The following is a 26,538-nucleotide window of genomic DNA, read 5'->3' as shown; positions in this document are numbered from 1 at the left end:
CCAGCATATACTGGTGCATGGGGTTGTTCCTCCCCAGGTGCAGGACCTTGCGCTTCCCCTTGTTGAACCCCACGAGGCTCCTGCCTGCCCGTTTCTCCAGCCTGTCGAGGGCCCTCTGGACGGCAGCGCAACCCCCTGGTGTATCAGCCGCTCCTCCCAGTTTTGTATCATCAGCAAACTCGCTGAGGGGCCTGTCTGTCTGTCTGCCTGCCTACCCATCATCCGGATCGTTAATTAGGATGTTGAACAGGATCGGGCCCAGCATTGACCCCCGGGGTCCACCGCTCGTTCCTGGCCTCCAACTAGACTTCATGCCACTGATCACCACCCGCTGGGCCCAGCTGTTCAGCCAGATTTCAACCCACCCCACTGTCCGCTCATCCAGCCCCTACTTCATCAGCTTCTCTGCGAGGATCTTACGGGAGACGGTGTCAAAAGCCTTCCTGAAGCCTAGGTAGACACTATCCGCTGCTCCATCTTTCTTATAAGCCCCCTTCAAGTATTGAAAGGCCGCAATAAGGTCTCCCCGGAGCCTTCTCTTCTCCTCAGCCTTTCGTCATAGGAGGAGAGGTGTTCCAGCCCTCTGACCATTTTCGTGGCCCTCCTCTGGACCCGCTCTAACAGGTCCACGTCTGTCTTGTACTGGGGACCCCAGAGCTGGGCGCAGGACTCCAGGTGGGCTCTCACGAGAGCGGAGTAGAGGGGGAGAATCACCTCCCTCGACCTGCTGGCCACGCTCCTGTTTACGCGGCCCAGGATTCAATTGGCTTTCTGGCCTGCAAGCGCACACTGCCAGCTCGTATCCAATTTTTCGTCCACCGGTACCCCCGAGCCCTTCTCTGCAGGACTGCTCTCAACCCATTCATCACCCAGTCTGTACTGATATCGGGGACTGCCCCGACCCAGGCGCAGGACCTTGCCCTTGGCCTTGTGGAACTTCACGAGGATCGCACGGGCCCACTTCTCCAGCCCGTCAAGGCCCCTCTGGATGGCATCCCTTCCCTCTAGAGTATCAGCTGCACCACTCAGCTTAGCGTCGTCCGCAACCTCGCAGAGGGCGCGCTCAATCCCACTAGCTATGTCATTGATGAAGATATTAAACGGTATTAAATGGTACAGGGAGACCTCATCGCTCTCTACAACTACCTGAAAGGAGGTCGTAGCGAGGTGGGGCTCGGTCTCTTTTCCCAAGAAACAAGCGATAGGACGAGAGGAAACGGCCCCAAGTTGCGCCAGGGGAGGTTTAGATTGGGTATTAGGAAAAATTTCTTCACCGAAAGGGTTGTCGAGCATTGGGACAGGCCGCAGAGGCAAGTGGTTGAGTTACCATCCCTGGAGGTATTTAAAAGACGTGTAGACGTGGTGCTCAGGGACGTGGTTGAGTGGTGGACCTGGCAGCGTTAGGTTAACGGTTGGACTCGATGATCTTAAAGGTCTTTTCCAACCTAAACGATCCTATGCTTCTTGACCGGCTGCCAAGGGTCCACCCAGCTGCCCCTCTTCCACAGGACAGGGGGAGAAAAGAGGATGAAAAAGTTCCTTCTGGAAATATCCACCTGCCAGATCCACAGGCAGCAGGGAAATATCGGCCCTCATAGTGCTGCGCTTTGGAGCTGTAGCTAGAAGGGCGTTGATAACACACCCATGTTTCAGCAGCGCTCCCACAGCATGGAGGCTGTCTCTCCAACCACCCCACCCCCAAAGTCCAGTAAGCTGGGGGTGGGCAAGAGGTTGGGAGGGGACAGAGCCAGGACAGCTGACCCAAAGTGACAGAGAGAGCTATTCCACTGTGCTATGGAAGCACCACAGCTGCCACTCAGAGCGACTCTTTTCTCCTACCGCCTCCCTCCTCACCAGAAAAGGGATATCGACGCGGCCTTATCACACGGCCATCGATAAAGCGCTCCAACAGGAGTTGGATGCTCCCAACACATTGCGCTGTGCCGAAACCACCCTCGCACGGCACGCCTGTAGCGTCACATACAGTATTTTCTAAAGTTTTAGCAGCAGCCCACGCTGGCTTTATGTACATTTGCGTACCACTTCCAAAAAGCTAAGCGCCTGCTTCCTGCAAGACGCAGGAGACTGCCAAGCGGTTCCAGCGTCACGCTTCAAGTGACTGGGCAAATCGCTATCTATCTACAGAACACCGTTAGCAGACTGAAACATTCCACATACTTACACTCCGGGGAGACACCATTTTAACTTGCAGAACTATTCCCCTCAGTAAGACGCACCAGACAGAGGTGATATCCCCATGCTAAGTCTTTATTGTGCAACTGCTGCTCAAAGCTTTTATTACCTTCCACAGGCACACGTCACAAAAAATTAGACATCAACAGTGGCTAGACTGACGGGCAACAGACGAAATCCATTCGGTGGCGATTTGTACACGTGCAGCAACTCCTGTGGTGCAAAAATCTTAGCCAGGCGGCCAGCCCAACTGACGGCCACCCAGAATACGTAGATGTACGTGACAGACAGGCTGCCCACCCTCGGGCCCTTCGTCCGCAACCGTCCGGAATCCATTGGTCAGGCCCAGGTGAGCAGCACGCTTCTTGCCAACAATCACTAGATGCCCAAGAAGCTGGAGAAGGAAGTACAAAACCATAAATAAATAAAATCAAAAGCCACACGCAAAGAGGGGAGAGGGCAGGGAGGGAAGGCATGAGAGCAGAGAACCACCCAGAGAAACCAGTTCGCCAATTCCTAGCAATTCAACCATTGCGCTTCAAATTACTGTCTGTCCGCCTGCAACTGACATTTTCCAAGCAAAGCTACAAAGACCAAGTAGGCACACTGGGGGGGGGCGGGGGAAAGAGCCACGCAATTTTTTTTCAGGCTCGACGGCAACGGACTACAAAACGGCCACAGAAGCTAAGCTCGTCTCCGGGTTCAAGCCCCCATTATACCTTCGGGCAACATAAGCCATTCGGGTGGAAAAGAAACTTTAGGCTGTCTTTGCATGGGTTGACAAAGCCTTTGAACTTGACTTTCAGAGCTAAGAGCAAAGCACCCGGCACCTCTCAACCAGCTTTGCCCTTCCTCAGCCCTGACCTGCCAAAAACCCCAAGCCCTCTTCTCCGCATTAGAAGAAGTACTGCTGCTCTTACTCCAAACCATGACGATAGGCATCAGACTGCGCCCCAAAACAACACCGCATTTTACACCAGAAGTACATACCCAGGGACGAGCATTGCTTTATATCACTACTTTTAGTCAAAAAGCTCAATCCCGTTGCAAGCTAGAGGCAAAGGATTATAGCGCCAGAAAACCCCAAACAGCCTACTGTGCCCTATCAAGGGGGAAAGAGTCCAGTAAATTCGGAACTAATTACAGGTACAGTTTAGCGTACAGAACGCTTCCACGGTACTTACAGATTCGCCAGAATCTTCTGCTTCAGATAACCTGATAATTGGCTCCTTCGGCATGACCAGGACAAGCGTCGGAGCTTGGGGTGAAAGATCGTGGAACGCGAGGCGCTGGAGGAAGAGTATAAAACAGTTAAAACGCAATTGGCTTCAGAGAAAGGTAATAGCTTCAGCAAATCAGTATGCCCCACTGAACTCGTACAGAAGCAGATCACCAGATACCCCAAACACAAGCCGAAACGCTGATTTCTCTTACGCGATGTTAGTACTTTCTATTAACTCATTACGGTCACTGCTCAGACGTTCGCTGTTTACATACATACGCGCGTGCGTACGCACACCGGGAAGCCCCGAGGAGATTGACTGCGTGTGCTTAATCTAAGGTTTCAAGACTATCCTCCTACACGAGGCAGGACCACTCCCACCCCTCGGCAGCAGCAGCAGCAGCAGCAAACTTTGCACGACTTGCGGTGCCAAAGGGATATCACGCGGCAAACGTCTGCGGCTGCCGCCAAGTGCGTTACCGTCAGAGGCCCTCCTCTGCGCGCGCGCACGCACGACACGGTGGGGCTGGGAACCGAGGCGAGCCGGACAGCACCAGCAACCCAGTACGCGCCGCGGCAGCCGGGGAAGGGGGGGGGGGGCACCGAAGAAGCGCGATGTTTTAGGGATGGTGCAGTAGAGAGCGCCACAACCCAGAAAGGCCCCGCCCGTCCCCCGTCCCTCCCTCCCTCCCTCCCTCCAGCCACCCGCAGCAACGCCGCCACCCGCCCTGCCGCGCTCCCGGGCACCGCGCAACGGGTCCTCGGCTCAGGGTGCCTGCGAGCGCGGGGGGAGGGGCGAGGGGGGGAAGGGAAGGGGACGGGAGGGGAGGGCAGGGAAAGGGAACCGCGCACAGAGCAAAGCCGCGGCTACCTCCTCGTCCTCGTCGATGACGTTGGCGGGGAAGCGCCTTGCCGATGACCTTTCCGAAGACAGAAGCGGCGCCACCGGGCCGGGCGGCCCGCGCCCCGAGAATCTCGTCAGCCACGACAACGCCCCTTGTCGCCCCCGCGCTTCCTCCACTCGGCCAGGCCCTCCGCGGCGCCCATTGGGCCGCCAGATCGCCGCCGGCCGATCCCGCGTCTCGACTGGCTGTCTCGTCTGTCGTTTTCGCTTGTCCTCGCCCCCTCGGCGGGTCCGCCCTCGCCGACCTGGTGCTTACCGGGGCTCGGGGAGTTTGCGTGCCCTCGGGGCGCGGAGGGATCCGGCCTGGGGGTGGAGGGATCTGTGCCGTGTAGTGCTGCGACCCCGTGGGCGGGCAACGAGGTCTCAGAAGAGGCTGTTGTAGCTAGAAGGACTATTTATTGTTATTTATTACCGCATCGAGTCCGCCCCAAACGTGCTTGTGGCTTTTTGGTGCTGCTCCCTCCAGTCAAACGACTGCTTTTGCCAGGGCAGGGCAGGGCAGGCCAGGCCTTAACTTTTCAGAACGTTTCGCAGAACCAACAGAAGCTGCTCGAAATTGTTCCCTGAAAGCCCCGCTTCAATTGCAGACGTTTCTAAGCTGCACGCCTCCTGGGAGAAAATAAAATACAAAGCGTGTGTTCGGCACTGGTGGCTCGAGGGCTGGAGGGCAGATCAAGCTAGGATTTGCGCTAAGCTGGGTAGGAGGCTTTTAGAAAAACAGGCGGTGCCCCCAAAGCCGCCCAAGGGTGGTCTGTGGTGCCCTGCACCCCCGGGGACAGCGAGCAATTCGATTGGGCTACACAACTGTGTTGTAACATATATAAACCCTGCTTGCCTCTATATCGGGCCAAGGATATCCTTAGCCTTCTTTGCGGCAAGGGCACGTTGTCGGCTCACGTTCAACTTGGTGTCCACCGGGAGCCCCCCATGTCCTTTTCTGCAAAGCTGCTTTCCAGCCGGTCGGCCTCCAGCATATACTGGTGCATGGGGTTGTTCCTCCCCAGGTGCAGGACCTTGCGCTTCCCCTTGTTGAACCCCACGAGGCTCCTGCCTGCCCGTTTCTCCAGCCTGTCGAGGGCCCTCTGGACGGCAGCGCAACCCCCTGGTGTATCAGCCGCTCCTCCCAGTTTTGTATCATCAGCAAACTCGCTGAGGGGCCTGTCTGTCTGTCTGCCTGCCTACCCATCATCCGGATCGTTAATTAGGATGTTGAACAGGATCGGGCCCAGCATTGACCCCCGGGGTCCACCGCTCGTTCCTGGCCTCCAACTAGACTTCATGCCACTGATCACCACCCGCTGGGCCCAGCTGTTCAGCCAGATTTCAACCCACCCCACTGTCCGCTCATCCAGCCCCTACTTCATCAGCTTCTCTACGAGGATCTTACGGGAGACGGTGTCAAAAGCCTTCCTGAAGGCTAGGTAGACACTATCCGCTGCTCCATCTTTCTTATAAGCCCCCTTCAAGTATTGAAAGGCCGCAATAAGGTCTCCCCGGAGCCTTCTCTTCTCCTCAGCCTTTCGTCATAGGAGAGGTGTTCCAGCCCTCTGACCATTTTCGTGGCCCTCCTCTGGACCCGCTCTAACAGGTCCACGTCTGTCTTGTACTGGGGACCCCAGAGCTGGGCGCAGGACTCCAGGTGGGCTCTCACGAGAGCGGAGTAGAGGGGGAGAATCACCTCCCTCGACCTGCTGGCCACGCTCCCGTTTACGCGGCCCAGGATTCGATTGGCTTTCTGGCCTGCAAGCGCACACTGCCAGCTCGTATCCAATTTTTCGTCCACCGGTACCCCCGAGCCCTTCTCTGCAGGACTGCTCTCAACCCATTCATCACCCAGTCTGTACTGATATCGGGGACTGCCCCGACCCAGGCGCAGGACCTTGCCCTTGGCCTTGTGGAACTTCACGAGGATCGCACGGGCCCACTTCTCCAGCCCGTCAAGGCCCCTCTGGATGGCATCCCTTCCCTCTAGAGTATCAGCTGCACCACTCAGCTTGGCGTCGTCCGCAACCTCGCAGAGGGCGCGCTCAATCCCACTAGCTATGTCATTGATGAAGATGTTAAACGGTATTAAACGGTACAGGGAGACCTCATCGCTCTCTACAACTACCTGAAAGGAGGTCGTAGCGAGGTGGGGCTCGGTCTCTTTTCCCAAGTAACAAGCGATAGGACGAGAGGAAACGGCCCCAAGTTGCGCCAGGGGAGGTTTAGATTGGGTATTAGGAAAAATTTCTTCACCGAAAGGGTTGTCGAGCATTGGGGCAGGCCGCAGAGGCAAGTGGTTGAGTTACCATCCCTGGAGGTATTTAAAAGACGTGTAGACGTGGTGCTCAGGGACGTGGTTGAGTGGTGGACCTGGCAGCGTTAGGTTAACGGTTGGACTCGATGATCTTAAAGGTCTTTTCCAACCTAAACGATCCTATGCTTCTTGACCGGCTGCCAAGGGTCCACCCAGCTGCCCCTCTTCCACAGGACAGGGGGAGAAAAGAGGATGAAAAAGTTCCTTCTGGAAATATCCACCTGCCAGATCCACAGGCAGCAGGGAAATATCGGCCCTCATAGCGCTGCGCTTTGGAGCTGTAGCTAGAAGGGCGTTGATAACACACCCATGTTTCAGCAGCGCTCCCACAGCATGGAGGCTGTCTCTCCAACCACCCCACCCCCAAAGTCCAGTAAGCTGGGGGTGGGCAAGAGGTTGGGAGGGGACAGGGCCAGGACAGCTGACCCAAAGTGACAGAGAGCGCTATTCCACTGTGCTATGGAAGCACCACAGCTGCCACTCAGAGCGATTGTTTTCTCCTACCGCCTCCCTCCTCACCAGAAAAGGGATATCGACGCGGCCTTATCACACGGCCATCGATAAAGCGCTCCAACAGGAGTTGGATGCTCCCAACACATTGCGCTGTGCCGAAACCACCCTCGCACGGCACGCCTGTAGCGTCACATACAGTATTTTCTAAAGTTTTAGCAGCAGCCCACGCTGGCTTTATGTACATTTGCGTACCACTTCCAAAAAGCTAAGCGCCTGCTTCCTGCAAGACGCAGGAGACTGCCAAGCGGTTCCAGCGTCACGCTTCAAGTGACTGGGAAAATCGCTATCTATCTACAGAACACCGTTAGCAGACTGAAACATTCCACATACTTACACTCCGGGGAGACACCATTTTAACTTGCAGAACTATTCCCCTCAGTAAGACGCACCAGACAGAGGTGATATCCCCATGCTAAGTCTTTATTGTGCAACTGCTGCTCAAAGCTTTTATTACCTTCCACAGGCACACGTCACAAAAAATTAGACATCAACAGTGGCTAGACTGACGGGCAACAGACGAAATCCATTCGGTGGCGATTTGTACACGTGCAGCAACTCCTGTGGTGCAAAAATCTTAGCCAGGCGGCCAGCCCAACTGACGGCCACCCAGAATACGTAGATGTACGTGACAGACAGGCTGCCCACCCTCGGGCCCTTCGTCCGCAACCGTCCGGAATCCATTGGTCAGGCCCAGGTGAGCAGCACGCTTCTTGCCAACAATCACTAGATGCCCAAGAAGCTGGAGAAGGAAGTACAAAACCATAAATAAATAAAATCAAAAGCCACACGCAAAGAGGGGAGAGGGCAGGGAGGGAAGGCATGAGAGCAGAGAACCACCCAGAGAAACCAGTTCGCCAATTCCTAGCAATTCAACCATTGCGCTTCAAATTACTGTCTGTCCGCCTGCAACTGACATTTTCCAAGCAAAGCTACAAAGACCAAGTAGGCACACTGGGGGGGGGCGGGGGAAAGAGCCACGCAATTTTTTTCAGGCTCGACGGCAACGGACTACAAAACGGCCACAGAAGCTAAGCTCGTCTCCGGGTTCAAGCCCCCATTATACCTTCGGGCAACATAAGCCATTCGGGCGGAAAAGAAACTTTAGGCTGTCTTTGCATGGGTTGACAAAGCCTTTGAACTTGACTTTCAGAGCTAAGAGCAAAGCACCCAGCACCTCTCAACCAGCTTTGCCCTTCCTCAGCCCTGACCTGCCAAAAACCCCAAGCCCTCTTCTCCGCATTAGAAGAAGTACTGCTGCTCTTACTCCAAACCATGACAACAGGCATCAGACTGCGCCCCAAAACAACACCGCATTTTGCACCAGAAGTACATACCCAGGGACGAGCATTGCTTTATATCACTACTTTTAGTCAAAAAGCTCAATCCCGTTGCAAGCTAGAGGCAAAGGATTATAGCGCCAGAAAACCCCAAACAGCCTACTGTGCCCTATCAAGGGGGAAAGAGTCCAGTAAATTCGGAACTAATTACAGGTACAGTTTAGCGTACAGAACGCTTCCACGGTACTTACAGATTCGCCAGAATCTTCTGCTTCAGATAACCTGATAATTGGCTCCTTCGGCATGACCAGGACAAGCGTCGGAGCTTGGGGTGAAAGATCGTGGAACGCGAGGCGCTGGAGGAAGAGTATAAAACAGTTAAAACGCAATTGGCTTCAGAGAAAGGTAATAGCTTCAGCAAATCAGTATGCCCCGCTGAACTCGTACAGAAGCAGATCACCAGATACCCCAAACACAAGCCGAAACGCTGATTTCTCTTACGCGATGTTAGTACTTTCTATTAACTCATTACGGTCACTGCTCAGACGTTCGCTGTTTACATACATACGCGCGTGCGTACGCACACCGGGAAGCCCCGAGGAGATTGACTGCGTGTGCTTAATCTAAGGTTTCAAGACTATCCTCCTACACGAGGCAGGACCACTCCCACCCCTCGGCAGCAGCAGCAGCAGCAGCAAACTTTGCACGACTTGCGGTGCCAAAGGGATATCACGCGGCAAACGTCTGCGGCTGCCGCCAAGTGCGTTACCGTCAGAGGCCCTCCTCTGCGCGCGCGCACGCACGACACGGTGGGGCTGGGAACCGAGGCGAGCCGGACAGCACCAGCAACCCAGTACGCGCCGCGGCAGCCGGGGAAGGGGGGGGGGGGCACCGAAGAAGCGCGATGTTTTAGGGATGGTGCAGTAGAGAGCGCCACAACCCAGAAAGGCCCCGCCCGTCCCCCGTCCCTCCTTCCCTCCCTCCCTCCCTCCAGCCACCCGCAGCAACGCCGCCACCCGCCCTGCCGCGCTCCCGGGCACCGCGCAACGGGTCCTCGGCTCAGGGTGCCTGCGAGCGCGGGGGGAGGGGCGAGGGGGGGAAGGGAAGGGGACGGGAGGGGAGGGCAGGGAAAGGGAACCGCGCACAGAGCAAAGCCGCGGCTACCTCCTCGTCCTCGTCGATGACGTTGGCGGGGAAGCGCCTTGCCGATGACCTTTCCGAAGACAGAAGCGGCGCCACCGGGCCGGGCGGCCCGCGCCCCGAGAATCTCGTCAGCCACGACAACGCCCCTTGTCGCCCCCGCGCTTCCTCCACTCGGCCAGGCCCTCCGCGGCGCCCATTGGGCCGCCAGATCGCCGCCGGCCGATCCCGCGTCTCGACTGGCTGTCTCGTCTGTCGTTTTCGCTTGTCCTCGCCCCCTCGGCGGGTCCGCCCTCGCCGACCTGGTGCTTACCGGGGCTCGGGGAGTTTGCGTGCCCTCGGGGCGCGGAGGGATCCGGCCTGGGGGTGGAGGGATCTGTGCCGTGTAGTGCTGCGACCCCGTGGGCGGGCAACGAGGTCTCAGAAGAGGCTGTTGTAGCTAGAAGGACTATTTATTGTTATTTATTACCGCATCGAGTCCGCCCCAAACGTGCTTGTGGCTTTTTGGTGCTGCTCCCTCCAGTCAAACGACTGCTTTTGCCAGGGCAGGGCAGGGCAGGGCAGGCCAGGCCTTAACTTTTCAGAACGTTTCGCAGAACCAACAGAAGCTGCTCGAAATTGTTCCCTGAAAGCCCCGCTTCAATTGCAGACGTTTCTAAGCTGCACGCCTCCTGGGAGAAAATAAAATACAAAGCGTGTGTTCGGCACTGGTGGCTCGAGGGCTGGAGGGCAGATCAAGCTAGGATTTGCGCTAAGCTGGGTAGGAGGCTTTTAGAAAAACAGGCGGTGCCCCCAAAGCCACCCAAGGGTGGTCTGTGGTGCCCTGCACCCCCGGGGACAGCGAGCAATTCGATTGGGCTACACAACTGTGTTGTAACATATATAAACCCTGCTTGCCTCTATATCGGGCCAAGGATATCCTTAGCCTTCTTTGCGGCAAGGGCACGTTGTCGGCTCACGTTCAACTTGGTGTCCACCGGGAGCCCCCCACGTCCTTTTCTGCAAAGCTGCTTTCCAGCCGGTCGGCCTCCAGCATATACTGGTGCATGGGGTTGTTCCTCCCCAGGTGCAGGACCTTGCGCTTCCCCTTGTTGAACCCCACGAGGCTCCTGCCTGCCCGTTTCTCCAGCCTGTCGAGGGCCCTCTGGACGGCAGCGCAACCCCCTGGTGTATCAGCCGCTCCTCCCAGTTTTGTATCATCAGCAAACTCGCTGAGGGGCCTGTCTGTCTGTCTGCCTGCCTACCCATCATCCGGATCGTTAATTAGGATGTTGAACAGGATCGGGCCCAGCATTGACCCCCGGGGTCCACCGCTCGTTCCTGGCCTCCAACTAGACTTCATGCCACTGATCACCACCCGCTGGGCCCAGCTGTTCAGCCAGATTTCAACCCACCCCACTGTCCGCTCATCCAGCCCCTACTTCATCAGCTTCTCTACGAGGATCTTACGGGAGACGGTGTCAAAAGCCTTCCTGAAGGCTAGGTAGACACTATCCGCTGCTCCATCTTTCTTATAAGCCCCCTTCAAGTATTGAAAGGCCGCAATAAGGTCTCCCCGGAGCCTTCTCTTCTCCTCAGCCTTTCGTCATAGGAGGAGAGGTGTTCCAGCCCTCTGACCATTTTCGTGGCCCTCCTCTGGACCCGCTCTAACAGGTCCACGTCTGTCTTGTACTGGGGACCCCAGAGCTGGGCGCAGGACTCCAGGTGGGCTCTCACGAGAGCGGAGTAGAGGGGGAGAATCACCTCCCTCGACCTGCTGGCCACGCTCCCGTTTACGCGGCCCAGGATTCGATTGGCTTTCTGGCCTGCAAGCGCACACTGCCAGCTCGTATCCAATTTTTCGTCCACCGGTACCCCCGAGCCCTTCTCTGCAGGACTGCTCTCAACCCATTCATCACCCAGTCTGTACTGATATCGGGGACTGCCCCGACCCAGGCGCAGGACCTTGCCCTTGGCCTTGTGGAACTTCACGAGGATCGCACGGGCCCACTTCTCCAGCCCGTCAAGGCCCCTCTGGATGGCATCCCTTCCCTCTAGAGTATCAGCTGCACCACTCAGCTTAGCGTCGTCCGCAACCTTGCAGAGGACGCGCTCAATCCCACTAGCTATGTCATTGATGAAGATATTAAACGGTATTAAACACTACAGGGAGACCTCATCACTCTCTACAACTACCTGAAAGGAGGTCGTAGCGAGGTGGGGCTCGGTCTCTTTTCCCAAGAAACAAGCGATAGGACGAGAGGAAACGGCCCCAAGTTGCGCCAGGGGAGGTTTAGATTGGGTATTAGGAAAAATTTCTTCACCGAAAGGGTTGTCGAGCATTGGGGCAGGCCGCAGAGGCAAGTGGTTGAGTTACCATCCCTGGAGGTATTTAAAAGACGTGTAGACGTGGTGCTCAGGGACGTGGTTGAGTGGTGGACCTGGCAGCGTTAGGTTAACGGTTGGACTCGATGATCTTAAAGGTCTTTTCCAACCTAAACGATCCTATGCTTCTTGACCGGCTGCCAAGGGTCCACCCAGCTGCCCCTCTTCCACAGGACAGGGGGAGAAAAGAGGATGAAAAAGTTCCTTCTGGAAATATCCACCTGCCAGATCCACAGGCAGCAGGGAAATATCGGCCCTCATAGTGCTGCGCTTTGGAGCTGTAGCTAGAAGGGCGTTGATAACACACCCATGTTTCAGCAGCGCTCCCACAGCATGGAGGCTGTCTCTCCAACCACCCCACCCCCAAAGTCCAGTAAGCTGGGGGTGGGCAAGAGGTTGGGAGGGGACAGAGCCAGGACAGCTGACCCAAAGTGACAGAGAGAGCTATTCCACTGTGCTATGGAAGCACCACAGCTGCCACTCAGAGCGACTGTTTTCTCCTACCGCCTCCCTCCTCACCAGAAAAGGGATATCGACGCGGCCTTATCACACGGCCATCGATAAAGCGCTCCAACAGGAGTTGGATGCTCCCAACACATTGCGCTGTGCCGAAACCACCCTCGCACGGCACGCCTGTAGCGTCACATACAGTATTTTCTAAAGTTTTAGCAGCAGCCCACGCTGGCTTTATGTACATTTGCGTACCACTTCCAAAAAGCTAAGCGCCTGCTTCCTGCAAGACGCAGGAGACTGCCAAGCGGTTCCAGCGTCACGCTTCAAGTGACTGGGAAAATCGCTATCTATCTACAGAACACCGTTAGCAGACTGAAACATTCCACATACTTACACTCCGGGGAGACACCGTTTTAACTTGCAGAACTATTCCCCTCAGTAAGACACACCAGACAGAGGTGATATCCCCATGCTAAGTCTTTATTGTGCAACTGCTGCTCAAAGCTTTTATTACCTTCCACAGGCACACGTCACAAAAAATTAGACATCAACAGTGGCTAGACTGACGGGCAACAGACGAAATCCATTCGGTGGCGATTTGTACACGTGCAGCAACTCCTGTGGTGCAAAAATCTTAGCCAGGCGGCCAGCCCAACTGACGGCCACCCAGAATACGTAGATGTACGTGACAGACAGGCTGCCCACCCTCGGGCCCTTCGTCCGCAACCGTCCGGAATCCATTGGTCAGGCCCAGGTGAGCAGCACGCTTCTTGCCAACAATCACTAGATGCCCAAGAAGCTGGAGAAGGAAGTACAAAACCATAAATAAATAAAATCAAAAGCCACACGCAAAGAGGGGAGAGGGCAGGGAGGGAAGGCATGAGAGCAGAGAACCACCCAGAGAAACCAGTTCGCCAATTCCTAGCAATTCAACCATTGCGCTTCAAATTACTGTCTGTCCGCCTGCAACTGACATTTTCCAAGCAAAGCTACAAAGACCAAGTAGGCACACTGGGGGGGGGGGGGGCGGGGGAAAGAGCCACGCAATTTTTTTCAGGCTCGACGGTAACGGACTACAAAACGGCCACAGAAGCTAAGCTCGTCTCCGGGTTCAAGCCCCCATTATACCTTCGGGCAACATAAGCCATTCGGGCGGAAAAGAAACTTTAGGCTGTCTTTGCATGGGTTGACAAAGCCTTTGAACTTGACTTTCAGAGCTAAGAGCAAAGCACCCGGCACCTCTCAACCAGCTTTGCCCTTCCTCAGCCCTGACCTGCCAAAAACCCCAAGCCCTCTTCTCCGCATTAGAAGAAGTACTGCTGCTCTTACTCCAAACCATGACAACAGGCATCAGACTGCGCCCCAAAACAACACCGCATTTTGCACCAGAAGTACATACCCAGGGACGAGCATTGCTTTATATCACTACTTTTAGTCAAAAAGCTCAATCCCGTTGCAAGCTAGAGGCAAAGGATTATAGCGCCAGAAAACCCCAAACAGCCTACTGTGCCCTATCAAGGGGGAAAGGGGGGGATGGGAAAGAGTCCAGTAAATTCGGAACTAATTACAGGTACAGTTTAGCGTACAGAACGCTTCCACGGTACTTACAGATTCGCCAGAATCTTCTGCTTCAGATAACCTGATAATTGGCTCCTTCGGCATGACCAGGACAAGCGTCGGAGCTTGGGGTGAAAGATCGTGGAACGCGAGGCGCTGGAGGAAGAGTATAAAACAGTTAAAACGCAATTGGCTTCAGAGAAAGGTAATAGCTTCAGCAAATCAGTATGCCCCACTGAACTCGTACAGAAGCAGATCACCAGATACCCCAAACACAAGCCGAAACGCTGATTTCTCTTACGCGATGTTAGTACTTTCTATTAACTCATTACGGTCACTGCTCAGACGTTCGCTGTTTACATACATACGCGCGTGCGTACGCACACCGGGAAGCCCCGAGGAGACTGACTGCGTGTGCTTAATCTAAGGTTTCAAGACTATCCTCCTACACGAGGCAGGACCACTCCCACCCCTCGGCAGCAGCAGCAGCAGCAAACTTTGCACGACTTGCGGTGCCAAAGGGATATCACGCGGCAAACGTCTGCGGCTGCCGCCAAGTGCGTTACCGTCAGAGGCCCTCCTCTGCGCGCGCGCACGCACGACACGGTGGGGCTGGGAACCGAGGCGAGCCGGACAGCACCAGCAACCCAGTACGCGCCGCGGCAGCCGGGGAAGGGGGGGGGGGGCACCGAAGAAGCGCGATGTTTTAGGGATGGTGCAGTAGAGAGCGCCACAACCCAGAAAGGCCCCGCCCGTCCCCCGTCCCTCCCACCCTCCCTCCAGCCACCCGCAGCAACGCCGCCACCCGCCCTGCCGCGCTCCCGGGCACCGCGCAACGGGTCCTCGGCTCAGGGTGCCTGCGAGCGCGGGGGGAGGGGCGAGGGGGGGAAGGGAAGGGGACGGGAGGGGAGGGCAGGGAAAGGGAACCGCGCACAGAGCAAAGCCGCGGCTACCTCCTCGTCCTCGTCGATGACGTTGGCGGGGAAGCGCCTTGCCGATGACCTTTCCGAAGACAGAAGCGGCGCCACCGGGCCGGGCGGCCCGCGCCCCGAGAATCTCGTCAGCCACGACAACGCCCCTTGTCGCCCCCGCGCTTCCTCCACTCGGCCAGGCCCTCCGCGGCGCCCATTGGGCCGCCAGATCGCCGCCGGCCGATCCCGCGTCTCGACTGGCTGTCTCGTCTGTCGTTTTCGCTTGTCCTCGCCCCCTCGGCGGGTCCGCCCTCGCCGACCTGGTGCTTACCGGGGCTCGGGGAGTTTGCGTGCCCTCGGGGCGCGGAGGGATCCGGCCTGGGGGTGGAGGGATCTGTGCCGTGTAGTGCTGCGACCCCGTGGGCGGGCAACGAGGTCTCAGAAGAGGCTGTTGTAGCTAGAAGGACTATTTATTGTTATTTATTACCGCATCGAGTCCGCCCCAAACGTGCTTGTGGCTTTTTGGTGCTGCTCCCTCCAGTCAAACGACTGCTTTTGCCAGGGCAGGGCAGGGCAGGGCAGGCCAGGCCTTAACTTTTCAGAACGTTTCGCAGAACCAACAGAAGCTGCTCGAAATTGTTCCCTGAAAGCCCCGCTTCAATTGCAGACGTTTCTAAGCTGCACGCCTCCTGGGAGAAAATAAAATACAAAGCGTGTGTTCGGCACTGGTGGCTCGAGGGCTGGAGGGCAGATCAAGCTAGGATTTGCGCTAAGCTGGGTAGGAGGCTTTTAGAAAAACAGGCGGTGCCCCCAAAGCCACCCAAGGGTGGTCTGTGGTGCCCTGCACCCCCGGGGACAGCGAGCAATTCGATTGGGCTACACAACTGTGTTGTAACATATATAAACCCTGCTTGCCTCTATATCGGGCCAAGGATATCCTTAGCCTTCTTTGCGGCAAGGGCACGTTGTCGGCTCACGTTCAACTTGGTGTCCACCGGGAGCCCCCCACGTCCTTTTCTGCAAAGCTGCTTTCCAGCCGGTCGGCCTCCAGCATATACTGGTGCATGGGGTTGTTCCTCCCCAGGTGCAGGACCTTGCGCTTCCCCTTGTTGAACCCCACGAGGCTCCTGCCTGCCCGTTTCTCCAGCCTGTCGAGGGCCCTCTGGACGGCAGCGCAACCCCCTGGTGTATCAGCCGCTCCTCCCAGTTTTGTATCATCAGCAAACTCGCTGAGGGGCCTGTCTGTCTGTCTGCCTGCCTACCCATCATCCGGATCGTTAATTAGGATGTTGAACAGGATCGGGCCCAGCATTGACCCCCGGGGTCCACCGCTCGTTCCTGGCCTCCAACTAGACTTCATGCCACTGATCACCACCCGCTGGGCCCAGCTGTTCAGCCAGATTTCAACCCACCCCACTGTCCGCTCATCCAGCCCCTACTTCATCAGCTTCTCTACGAGGATCTTACGGGAGACGGTGTCAAAAGCCTTCCTGAAGGCTAGGTACACACTATCCGCTGCTCCATCTTTCTTATAAGCCCCCTTCAAGTATTGAAAGGCCGCAATAAGGTCTCCCCGGAGCCTTCTCTTCTCCTCAGCCTTTCGTCATAGGAGGAGAGGTGTTCCAGCCCTCTGACCATTTTCGTGGCCCTCCTCTGGACCCGCTCTAACAGGTCCACGTCTGTCTTGTACTGGGGACCCCAGAGCTGGGCGCAGGACTCCAGGTGGGCTCTCACGAGAGCGGAGTAGAGGGGGAGAATCACCTCCCTCGACCTGCTGGCCACGCTCCCGTTTACGCGGCCCAGGATTCGATTGGCTTTCTGGCCTGCAAGCGCACACTGCCAGCTCGTATCCAATTTTTCGTCCACCGGTACCCCCGAGCCCTTCTCTGCAGGACTGCTCTCAACCCATTCATCACCCAGTCTGTACTGATATCGGGGACTGCCCCGACCCAGGCGCAGGACCTTGCCCTTGGCCTTGTGGAACTTCACGAGGATCGCACGGGCCCACTTCTCCAGCCCGTCAAGGCCCCTCTGGATGGCATCCCTTCCCTCTAGAGTATCAGCTGCACCACTCAGCTTAGCGTCGTCCGCAACCTTGCAGAGGGCGCGCTCAATCCCACTAGCTATGTCATTGATGAAGATATTAAACGGTATTAAACGGTACAGGGAGACCTCATCGCTCTCTACAACTACCTGAAAGGAGGTCGTAGCGAGGTGGGGCTCGGTCTCTTTTCCCAAGTAACAAGCGATAGGACGAGAGGAAACGGCCCCAAGTTGCGCCAGGGGAGGTTTAGATTGGGTATTAGGAAAAATTTCTTCACCGAAAGGGTTGTCGAGCATTGGGGCAGGCCGCAGAGGCAAGTGGTTGAGTTACCATCCCTGGAGGTATTTAAAAGACGTGTAGACGTGGTGCTCAGGGACGTGGTTGAGTGGTGGACCTGGCAGCGTTAGGTTAACGGTTGGACTCGATGATCTTAAAGGTCTTTTCCAACCTAAACGATCCTATGCTTCTTGACCGGCTGCCAAGGGTCCACCCAGCTGCCCCTCTTCCACAGGACAGGGGGAGAAAAGAGGATGAAAAAGTTCCTTCTGGAAATATCCACCTGCCAGATCCACAGGCAGCAGGGAAATATCGGCCCTCATAGTGCTGCGCTTTGGAGCTGTAGCTAGAAGGGCGTTGATAACACACCCATGTTTCAGCAGCGCTCCCACAGCATGGAGGCTGTCTCTCCAACCACCCCACCCCCAAAGTCCAGTAAGCTGGGGGTGGGCAAGAGGTTGGGAGGGGACAGAGCCAGGACAGCTGACCCAAAGTGACAGAGAGAGCTATTCCACTGTGCTATGGAAGCACCACAGCTGCCACTCAGAGCGACTGTTTTCTCCTACCGCCTCCCTCCTCACCAGAAAAGGGATATCGACGCGGCCTTATCACACGGCCATCGATAAAGCGCTCCAACAGGAGTTGGATGCTCCCAACACATTGCGCTGTGCCGAAACCACCCTCGCACGGCACGCCTGTAGCGTCACATACAGTATTTTCTAAAGTTTTAGCAGCAGCCCACGCTGGCTTTATGTACATTTGCGTACCACTTCCAAAAAGCTAAGCGCCTGCTTCCTGCAAGACGCAGGAGACTGCCAAGCGGTTCCAGCGTCACGCTTCAAGTGACTGGGCAAATCGCTATCTATCTACAGAACACCGTTAGCAGACTGAAACATTCCACATACTTACACTCCGGGGAGACACCGTTTTAACTTGCAGAACTATTCCCCTCAGTAAGACACACCAGACAGAGGTGATATCCCCATGCTAAGTCTTTATTGTGCAACTGCTGCTCAAAGCTTTTATTACCTTCCACAGGCACACGTCACAAAAAATTAGACATCAACAGTGGCTAGACTGACGGGCAACAGACGAAATCCATTCGGTGGCGATTTGTACACGTGCAGCAACTCCTGTGGTGCAAAAATCTTAGCCAGGCGGCCAGCCCAACTGACGGCCACCCAGAATACGTAGATGTACGTGACAGACAGGCTGCCCACCCTCGGGCCCTTCGTCCGCAACCGTCCGGAATCCATTGGTCAGGCCCAGGTGAGCAGCACGCTTCTTGCCAACAATCACTAGATGCCCAAGAAGCTGGAGAAGGAAGTACAAAACCATAAATAAATAAAATCAAAAGCCACACGCAAAGAGGGGAGAGGGCAGGGAGGGAAGGCATGAGAGCAGAGAACCACCCAGAGAAACCAGTTCGCCAATTCCTAGCAATTCAACCATTGCGCTTCAAATTACTGTCTGTCCGCCTGCAACTGACATTTTCCAAGCAAAGCTACAAAGACCAAGTAGGCACACTGGGGGGGGGGGGGGCGGGGGAAAGAGCCACGCAATTTTTTTCAGGCTCGACGGTAACGGACTACAAAACGGCCACAGAAGCTAAGCTCGTCTCCGGGTTCAAGCCCCCATTATACCTTCGGGCAACATAAGCCATTCGGGCGGAAAAGAAACTTTAGGCTGTCTTTGCATGGGTTGACAAAGCCTTTGAACTTGACTTTCAGAGCTAAGAGCAAAGCACCCGGCACCTCTCAACCAGCTTTGCCCTTCCTCAGCCCTGACCTGCCAAAAACCCCAAGCCCTCTTCTCCGCATTAGAAGAAGTACTGCTGCTCTTACTCCAAACCATGACAACAGGCATCAGACTGCGCCCCAAAACAACACCGCATTTTGCACCAGAAGTACATACCCAGGGACGAGCATTGCTTTATATCACTACTTTTAGTCAAAAAGCTCAATCCCGTTGCAAGCTAGAGGCAAAGGATTATAGCGCCAGAAAACCCCAAACAGCCTACTGTGCCCTATCAAGGGGGAAAGGGGGGGATGGGAAAGAGTCCAGTAAATTCGGAACTAATTACAGGTACAGTTTAGCGTACAGAACGCTTCCACGGTACTTACAGATTCGCCAGAATCTTCTGCTTCAGATAACCTGATAATTGGCTCCTTCGGCATGACCAGGACAAGCGTCGGAGCTTGGGGTGAAAGATCGTGGAACGCGAGGCGCTGGAGGAAGAGTATAAAACAGTTAAAACGCAATTGGCTTCAGAGAAAGGTAATAGCTTCAGCAAATCAGTATGCCCCACTGAACTCGTACAGAAGCAGATCACCAGATACCCCAAACACAAGCCGAAACGCTGATTTCTCTTACGCGATGTTAGTACTTTCTATTAACTCATTACGGTCACTGCTCAGACGTTCGCTGTTTACATACATACGCGCGTGCGTACGCACACCGGGAAGCCCCGAGGAGACTGACTGCGTGTGCTTAATCTAAGGTTTCAAGACTATCCTCCTACACGAGGCAGGACCACTCCCACCCCTCGGCAGCAGCAGCAGCAGCAAACTTTGCACGACTTGCGGTGCCAAAGGGATATCACGCGGCAAACGTCTGCGGCTGCCGCCAAGTGCGTTACCGTCAGAGGCCCTCCTCTGCGCGCGCGCACGCACGACACGGTGGGGCTGGGAACCGAGGCGAGCCGGACAGCACCAGCAACCCAGTACGCGCCGCGGCAGCCGGGGAAGGGGGGGGGGGGCACCGAAGAAGCGCGATGTTTTAGGGATGGTGCAGTAGAGAGCGCCACAACCCAGAAAGGCCCCGCCCGTCCCCCGTCCCTCCCACCCTCCCTCCAGCCACCCGCAGCAACGCCGCCACCCGCCCTGCCGCGCTCCCGGGCACCGCGCAACGGGTCCTCGGCTCAGGGTGCCTGCGAGCGCGGGGGGAGGGGCGAGGGGGGGAAGGGAAGGGGACGGGAGGGGAGGGCAGGGAAAGGGAACCGCGCACAGAGCAAAGCCGCGGCTACCTCCTCGTCCTCGTCGATGACGTTGGCGGGGAAGCGCCTTGCCGATGACCTTTCCGAAGACAGAAGCGGCGCCACCGGGCCGGGCGGCCCGCGCCCCGAGAATCTCGTCAGCCACGACAACGCCCCTTGTCGCCCCCGCGCTTCCTCCACTCGGCCAGGCCCTCCGCGGCGCCCATTGGGCCGCCAGATCGCCGCCGGCCGATCCCGCGTCTCGACTGGCTGTCTCGTCTGTCGTTTTCGCTTGTCCTCGCCCCCTCGGCGGGTCCGCCCTCGCCGACCTGGTGCTTACCGGGGCTCGGGGAGTTTGCGTGCCCTCGGGGCGCGGAGGGATCCGGCCTGGGGGTGGAGGGATCTGTGCCGTGTAGTGCTGCGACCCCGTGGGCGGGCAACGAGGTCTCAGAAGAGGCTGTTGTAGCTAGAAGGACTATTTATTGTTATTTATTACCGCATCGAGTCCGCCCCAAACGTGCTTGTGGCTTTTTGGTGCTGCTCCCTCCAGTCAAACGACTGCTTTTGCCAGGGCAGGGCAGGGCAGGGCAGGCCAGGCCTTAACTTTTCAGAACGTTTCGCAGAACCAACAGAAGCTGCTCGAAATTGTTCCCTGAAAGCCCCGCTTCAATTGCAGACGTTTCTAAGCTGCACGCCTCCTGGGAGAAAATAAAATACAAAGCGTGTGTTCGGCACTGGTGGCTCGAGGGCTGGAGGGCAGATCAAGCTAGGATTTGCGCTAAGCTGGGTAGGAGGCTTTTAGAAAAACAGGCGGTGCCCCCAAAGCCACCCAAGGGTGGTCTGTGGTGCCCTGCACCCCCGGGGACAGCGAGCAATTCGATTGGGCTACACAACTGTGTTGTAACATATATAAACCCTGCTTGCCTCTATATCGGGCCAAGGATATCCTTAGCCTTCTTTGCGGCAAGGGCACGTTGTCGGCTCACGTTCAACTTGGTGTCCACCGGGAGCCCCCCACGTCCTTTTCTGCAAAGCTGCTTTCCAGCCGGTCGGCCTCCAGCATATACTGGTGCATGGGGTTGTTCCTCCCCAGGTGCAGGACCTTGCGCTTCCCCTTGTTGAACCCCACGAGGCTCCTGCCTGCCCGTTTCTCCAGCCTGTCGAGGGCCCTCTGGACGGCAGCGCAACCCCCTGGTGTATCAGCCGCTCCTCCCAGTTTTGTATCATCAGCAAACTCGCTGAGGGGCCTGTCTGTCTGTCTGCCTGCCTACCCATCATCCGGATCGTTAATTAGGATGTTGAACAGGATCGGGCCCAGCATTGACCCCCGGGGTCCACCGCTCGTTCCTGGCCTCCAACTAGACTTCATGCCACTGATCACCACCCGCTGGGCCCAGCTGTTCAGCCAGATTTCAACCCACCCCACTGTCCGCTCATCCAGCCCCTACTTCATCAGCTTCTCTACGAGGATCTTACGGGAGACGGTGTCAAAAGCCTTCCTGAAGGCTAGGTACACACTATCCGCTGCTCCATCTTTCTTATAAGCCCCCTTCAAGTATTGAAAGGCCGCAATAAGGTCTCCCCGGAGCCTTCTCTTCTCCTCAGCCTTTCGTCATAGGAGGAGAGGTGTTCCAGCCCTCTGACCATTTTCGTGGCCCTCCTCTGGACCCGCTCTAACAGGTCCACGTCTGTCTTGTACTGGGGACCCCAGAGCTGGGCGCAGGACTCCAGGTGGGCTCTCACGAGAGCGGAGTAGAGGGGGAGAATCACCTCCCTCGACCTGCTGGCCACGCTCCCGTTTACGCGGCCCAGGATTCGATTGGCTTTCTGGCCTGCAAGCGCACACTGCCAGCTCGTATCCAATTTTTCGTCCACCGGTACCCCCGAGCCCTTCTCTGCAGGACTGCTCTCAACCCATTCATCACCCAGTCTGTACTGATATCGGGGACTGCCCCGACCCAGGCGCAGGACCTTGCCCTTGGCCTTGTGGAACTTCACGAGGATCGCACGGGCCCACTTCTCCAGCCCGTCAAGGCCCCTCTGGATGGCATCCCTTCCCTCTAGAGTATCAGCTGCACCACTCAGCTTAGCGTCGTCCGCAACCTTGCAGAGGGCGCGCTCAATCCCACTAGCTATGTCATTGATGAAGATATTAAACGGTATTAAACGGTACAGGGAGACCTCATCGCTCTCTACAACTACCTGAAAGGAGGTCGTAGCGAGGTGGGGCTCGGTCTCTTTTCCCAAGTAACAAGCGATAGGACGAGAGGAAACGGCCCCAAGTTGCGCCAGGGGAGGTTTAGATTGGGTATTAGGAAAAATTTCTTCACCGAAAGGGTTGTCGAGCATTGGGGCAGGCCGCAGAGGCAAGTGGTTGAGTTACCATCCCTGGAGGTATTTAAAAGACGTGTAGACGTGGTGCTCAGGGACGTGGTTGAGTGGTGGACCTGGCAGCGTTAGGTTAACGGTTGGACTCGATGATCTTAAAGGTCTTTTCCAACCTAAACGATCCTATGCTTCTTGACCGGCTGCCAAGGGTCCACCCAGCTGCCCCTCTTCCACAGGACAGGGGGAGAAAAGAGGATGAAAAAGTTCCTTCTGGAAATATCCACCTGCCAGATCCACAGGCAGCAGGGAAATATCGGCCCTCATAGTGCTGCGCTTTGGAGCTGTAGCTAGAAGGGCGTTGATAACACACCCATGTTTCAGCAGCGCTCCCACAGCATGGAGGCTGTCTCTCCAACCACCCCACCCCCAAAGTCCAGTAAGCTGGGGGTGGGCAAGAGGTTGGGAGGGGACAGAGCCAGGACAGCTGACCCAAAGTGACAGAGAGAGCTATTCCACTGTGCTATGGAAGCACCACAGCTGCCACTCAGAGCGACTGTTTTCTCCTACCGCCTCCCTCCTCACCAGAAAAGGGATATCGACGCGGCCTTATCACACGGCCATCGATAAAGCGCTCCAACAGGAGTTGGATGCTCCCAACACATTGCGCTGTGCCGAAACCACCCTCGCACGGCACGCCTGTAGCGTCACATACAGTATTTTCTAAAGTTTTAGCAGCAGCCCACGCTGGCTTTATGTACATTTGCGTACCACTTCCAAAAAGCTAAGCGCCTGCTTCCTGCAAGACGCAGGAGACTGCCAAGCGGTTCCAGCGTCACGCTTCAAGTGACTGGGCAAATCGCTATCTATCTACAGAACACCGTTAGCAGACTGAAACATTCCACATACTTACACTCCGGGGAGACACCGTTTTAACTTGCAGAACTATTCCCCTCAGTAAGACGCACCAGACAGAGGTGATATCCCCATGCTAAGTCTTTATTGTGCAACTGCTGCTCAAAGCTTTTATTACCTTCCACAGGCACACGTCACAAAAAATTAGACATCAACAGTGGCTAGACTGACGGGCAACAGACGAAATCCATTCGGTGGCGATTTGTACACGTGCAGCAACTCCTGTGGTGCAAAAATCTTAGCCAGGCGGCCAGCCCAACTGACGGCCACCCAGAATACGTAGATGTACGTGACAGACAGGCTGCCCACCCTCGGGCCCTTCGTCCGCAACCGTCCGGAATCCATTGGTCAGGCCCAGGTGAGCAGCACGCTTCTTGCCAACAATCACTAGATGCCCAAGAAGCTGGAGAAGGAAGTACAAAACCATAAATAAATAAAATCAAAAGCCACACGCAAAGAGGGGAGAGGGCAGGGAGGGAAGGCATGAGAGCAGAGAACCACCCAGAGAAACCAGTTCGCCAATTCCTAGCAATTCAACCATTGCGCTTCAAATTACTGTCTGTCCGCCTGCAACTGACATTTTCCAAGCAAAGCTACAAAGACCAAGTAGGCACACTGGGGGGGGGGGGGGCGGGGGAAAGAGCCACGCAATTTTTTTCAGGCTCGACGGCAACGGACTACAAAACGGCCACAGAAGCTAAGCTCGTCTCCGGGTTCAAGCCCCCATTATACCTTCGGGCAACATAAGCCATTCGGGCGGAAAAGAAACTTTAGGCTGTCTTTGCATGGGTTGACAAAGCCTTTGAACTTGACTTTCAGAGCTAAGAGCAAAGCACCCGGCACCTCTCAACCAGCTTTGCCCTTCCTCAGCCCTGACCTGCCAAAAACCCCAAGCCCTCTTCTCCGCATTAGAAGAAGTACTGCTGCTCTTACTCCAAACCATGACAACAGGCATCAGACTGCGCCCCAAAACAACACCGCATTTTGCACCAGAAGTACATACCCAGGGACGAGCATTGCTTTATATCACTACTTTTAGTCAAAAAGCTCAATCCCGTTGCAAGCTAGAGGCAAAGGATTATAGCGCCAGAAAACCCCAAACAGCCTACTGTGCCCTATCAAGGGGGAAAGGGGGGGATGGGAAAGAGTCCAGTAAATTCGGAACTAATTACAGGTACAGTTTAGCGTACAGAACGCTTCCACGGTACTTACAGATTCGCCAGAATCTTCTGCTTCAGATAACCTGATAATTGGCTCCTTCGGCATGACCAGGACAAGCGTCGGAGCTTGGGGTGAAAGATCGTGGAACGCGAGGCGCTGGAGGAAGAGTATAAAACAGTTAAAACGCAATTGGCTTCAGAGAAAGGTAATAGCTTCAGCAAATCAGTATGCCCCACTGAACTCGTACAGAAGCAGATCACCAGATACCCCAAACACAAGCCGAAACGCTGATTTCTCTTACGCGATGTTAGTACTTTCTATTAACTCATTACGGTCACTGCTCAGACGTTCGCTGTTTACATACATACGCGCGTGCGTACGCACACCGGGAAGCCCCGAGGAGACTGACTGCGTGTGCTTAATCTAAGGTTTCAAGACTATCCTCCTACACGAGGCAGGACCACTCCCACCCCTCGGCAGCAGCAGCAGCAGCAAACTTTGCACGACTTGCGGTGCCAAAGGGATATCACGCGGCAAACGTCTGCGGCTGCCGCCAAGTGCGTTACCGTCAGAGGCCCTCCTCTGCGCGCGCGCACGCACGACACGGTGGGGCTGGGAACCGAGGCGAGCCGGACAGCACCAGCAACCCAGTACGCGCCGCGGCAGCCGGGGAAGGGGGGGGGGGGCACCGAAGAAGCGCGATGTTTTAGGGATGGTGCAGTAGAGAGCGCCACAACCCAGAAAGGCCCCGCCCGTCCCCCGTCCCTCCCTCCCACCCTCCCTCCCTCCCTCCAGCCACCCGCAGCAACGCCGCCACCCGCCCTGCCGCGCTCCCGGGCACCGCGCAACGGGCCCTCGGCTCAGGGTGCCTGCGAGCGCGGGGGGAGGGGCGAGGGGGGGAAGGGAAGGGGACGGGAGGGGAGGGCAGGGAAAGGGAACCGCGCACAGAGCAAAGCCGCGGCTACCTCCTCGTCCTCGTCGATGACGTTGGCGGGGAAGCGCCTTGCCGATGACCTTTCCGAAGACAGAAGCGGCGCCACCGGGCCGGGCGGCCCGCGCCCCGAGAATCTCGTCAGCCACGACAACGCCCCTTGTCGCCCCCGCGCTTCCTCCACTCGGCCAGGCCCTCCGCGGCGCCCATTGGGCCGCCAGATCGCCGCCGGCCGATCCCGCGTCTCGACTGGCTGTCTCGTCTGTCGTTTTCGCTTGTCCTCGCCCCCTCGGCGGGTCCGCCCTCGCCGACCTGGTGCTTACCGGGGCTCGGGGAGTTTGCGTGCCCTCGGGGCGCGGAGGGATCCGGCCTGGGGGTGGAGGGATCTGTGCCGTGTAGTGCTGCGACCCCGTGGGCGGGCAACGAGGTCTCAGAAGAGGCTGTTGTAGCTAGAAGGACTATTTATTGTTATTTATTACCGCATCGAGTCCGCCCCAAACGTGCTTGTGGCTTTTTGGTGCTGCTCCCTCCAGTCAAACGACTGCTTTTGCCAGGGCAGGGCAGGGCAGGCCAGGCCTTAACTTTTCAGAACGTTTCGCAGAACCAACAGAAGCTGCTCGAAATTGTTCCCTGAAAGCCCCGCTTCAATTGCAGACGTTTCTAAGCTGCACGCCTCCTGGGAGAAAATAAAATACAAAGCGTGTGTTCGGCACTGGTGGCTCGAGGGCTGGAGGGCAGATCAAGCTAGGATTTGCGCTAAGCTGGGTAGGAGGCTTTTAGAAAAACAGGCGGTGCCCCCAAAGCCGCCCAAGGGTGGTCTGTGGTGCCCTGCACCCCCGGGGACAGCGAGCAATTCGATTGGGCTACACAACTGTGTTGTAACATATATAAACCCTGCTTGCCTCTATATCGGGCCAAGGATATCCTTAGCCTTCTTTGCGGCAAGGGCACGTTGTCGGCTCACGTTCAACTTGGTGTCCACCGGGAGCCCCCCACGTCCTTTTCTGCAAAGCTGCTTTCCAGCCGGTCGGCCTCCAGCATATACTGGTGCATGGGGTTGTTCCTCCCCAGGTGCAGGA

The 26,538-nt window shown here is 56.4% G+C and overlaps 3 protein-coding genes across 3 annotated transcripts; all 3 read right to left on the bottom strand.

Annotated features, from left to right (window-relative positions):
* Window positions 1-7,705: 7,705 nt before the first annotated feature.
* On the bottom strand, window positions 7,706-9,812 carry LOC309601947 (adenosine 5'-monophosphoramidase HINT1-like; the record flags this gene model as incomplete). The annotated part of the gene is made up of 3 exons (XM_082335206.1): window positions 7,706-7,870; window positions 8,660-8,764; window positions 9,573-9,812. Coding segments are annotated over 3 exons (510 nt in total), but the record flags the coding sequence as incomplete, so codon positions are not given.
* Window positions 9,813-12,999: 3,187 nt separating this feature from the next.
* Window positions 13,000-15,115, bottom strand: LOC309601946 (adenosine 5'-monophosphoramidase HINT1-like; the record flags this gene model as incomplete). Its single annotated transcript, XM_082335205.1, has 3 exons — window positions 13,000-13,164; window positions 13,974-14,078; window positions 14,876-15,115. Coding segments are annotated over 3 exons (510 nt in total), but the record flags the coding sequence as incomplete, so codon positions are not given.
* An 8,490-nt stretch (window positions 15,116-23,605) lies between these two features.
* Window positions 23,606-25,733, bottom strand: LOC309601945 (adenosine 5'-monophosphoramidase HINT1-like; the record flags this gene model as incomplete). Its single annotated transcript, XM_082335204.1, has 3 exons — window positions 23,606-23,770; window positions 24,580-24,684; window positions 25,494-25,733. Coding segments are annotated over 3 exons (510 nt in total), but the record flags the coding sequence as incomplete, so codon positions are not given.
* Window positions 25,734-26,538: the final 805 nt, after the last annotated feature.

The sequence above is a fragment of the Platalea leucorodia genome (assembly GCF_965183815.1).
Source record: "Platalea leucorodia genome assembly, chromosome: W".
In the NCBI taxonomy this organism is placed as follows: domain Eukaryota; kingdom Metazoa; phylum Chordata; class Aves; order Pelecaniformes; family Threskiornithidae; genus Platalea; species Platalea leucorodia.
Note: the sequence above shows the minus strand (reverse complement) of the source record. Positions and strands in the feature narration are given on the sequence as shown.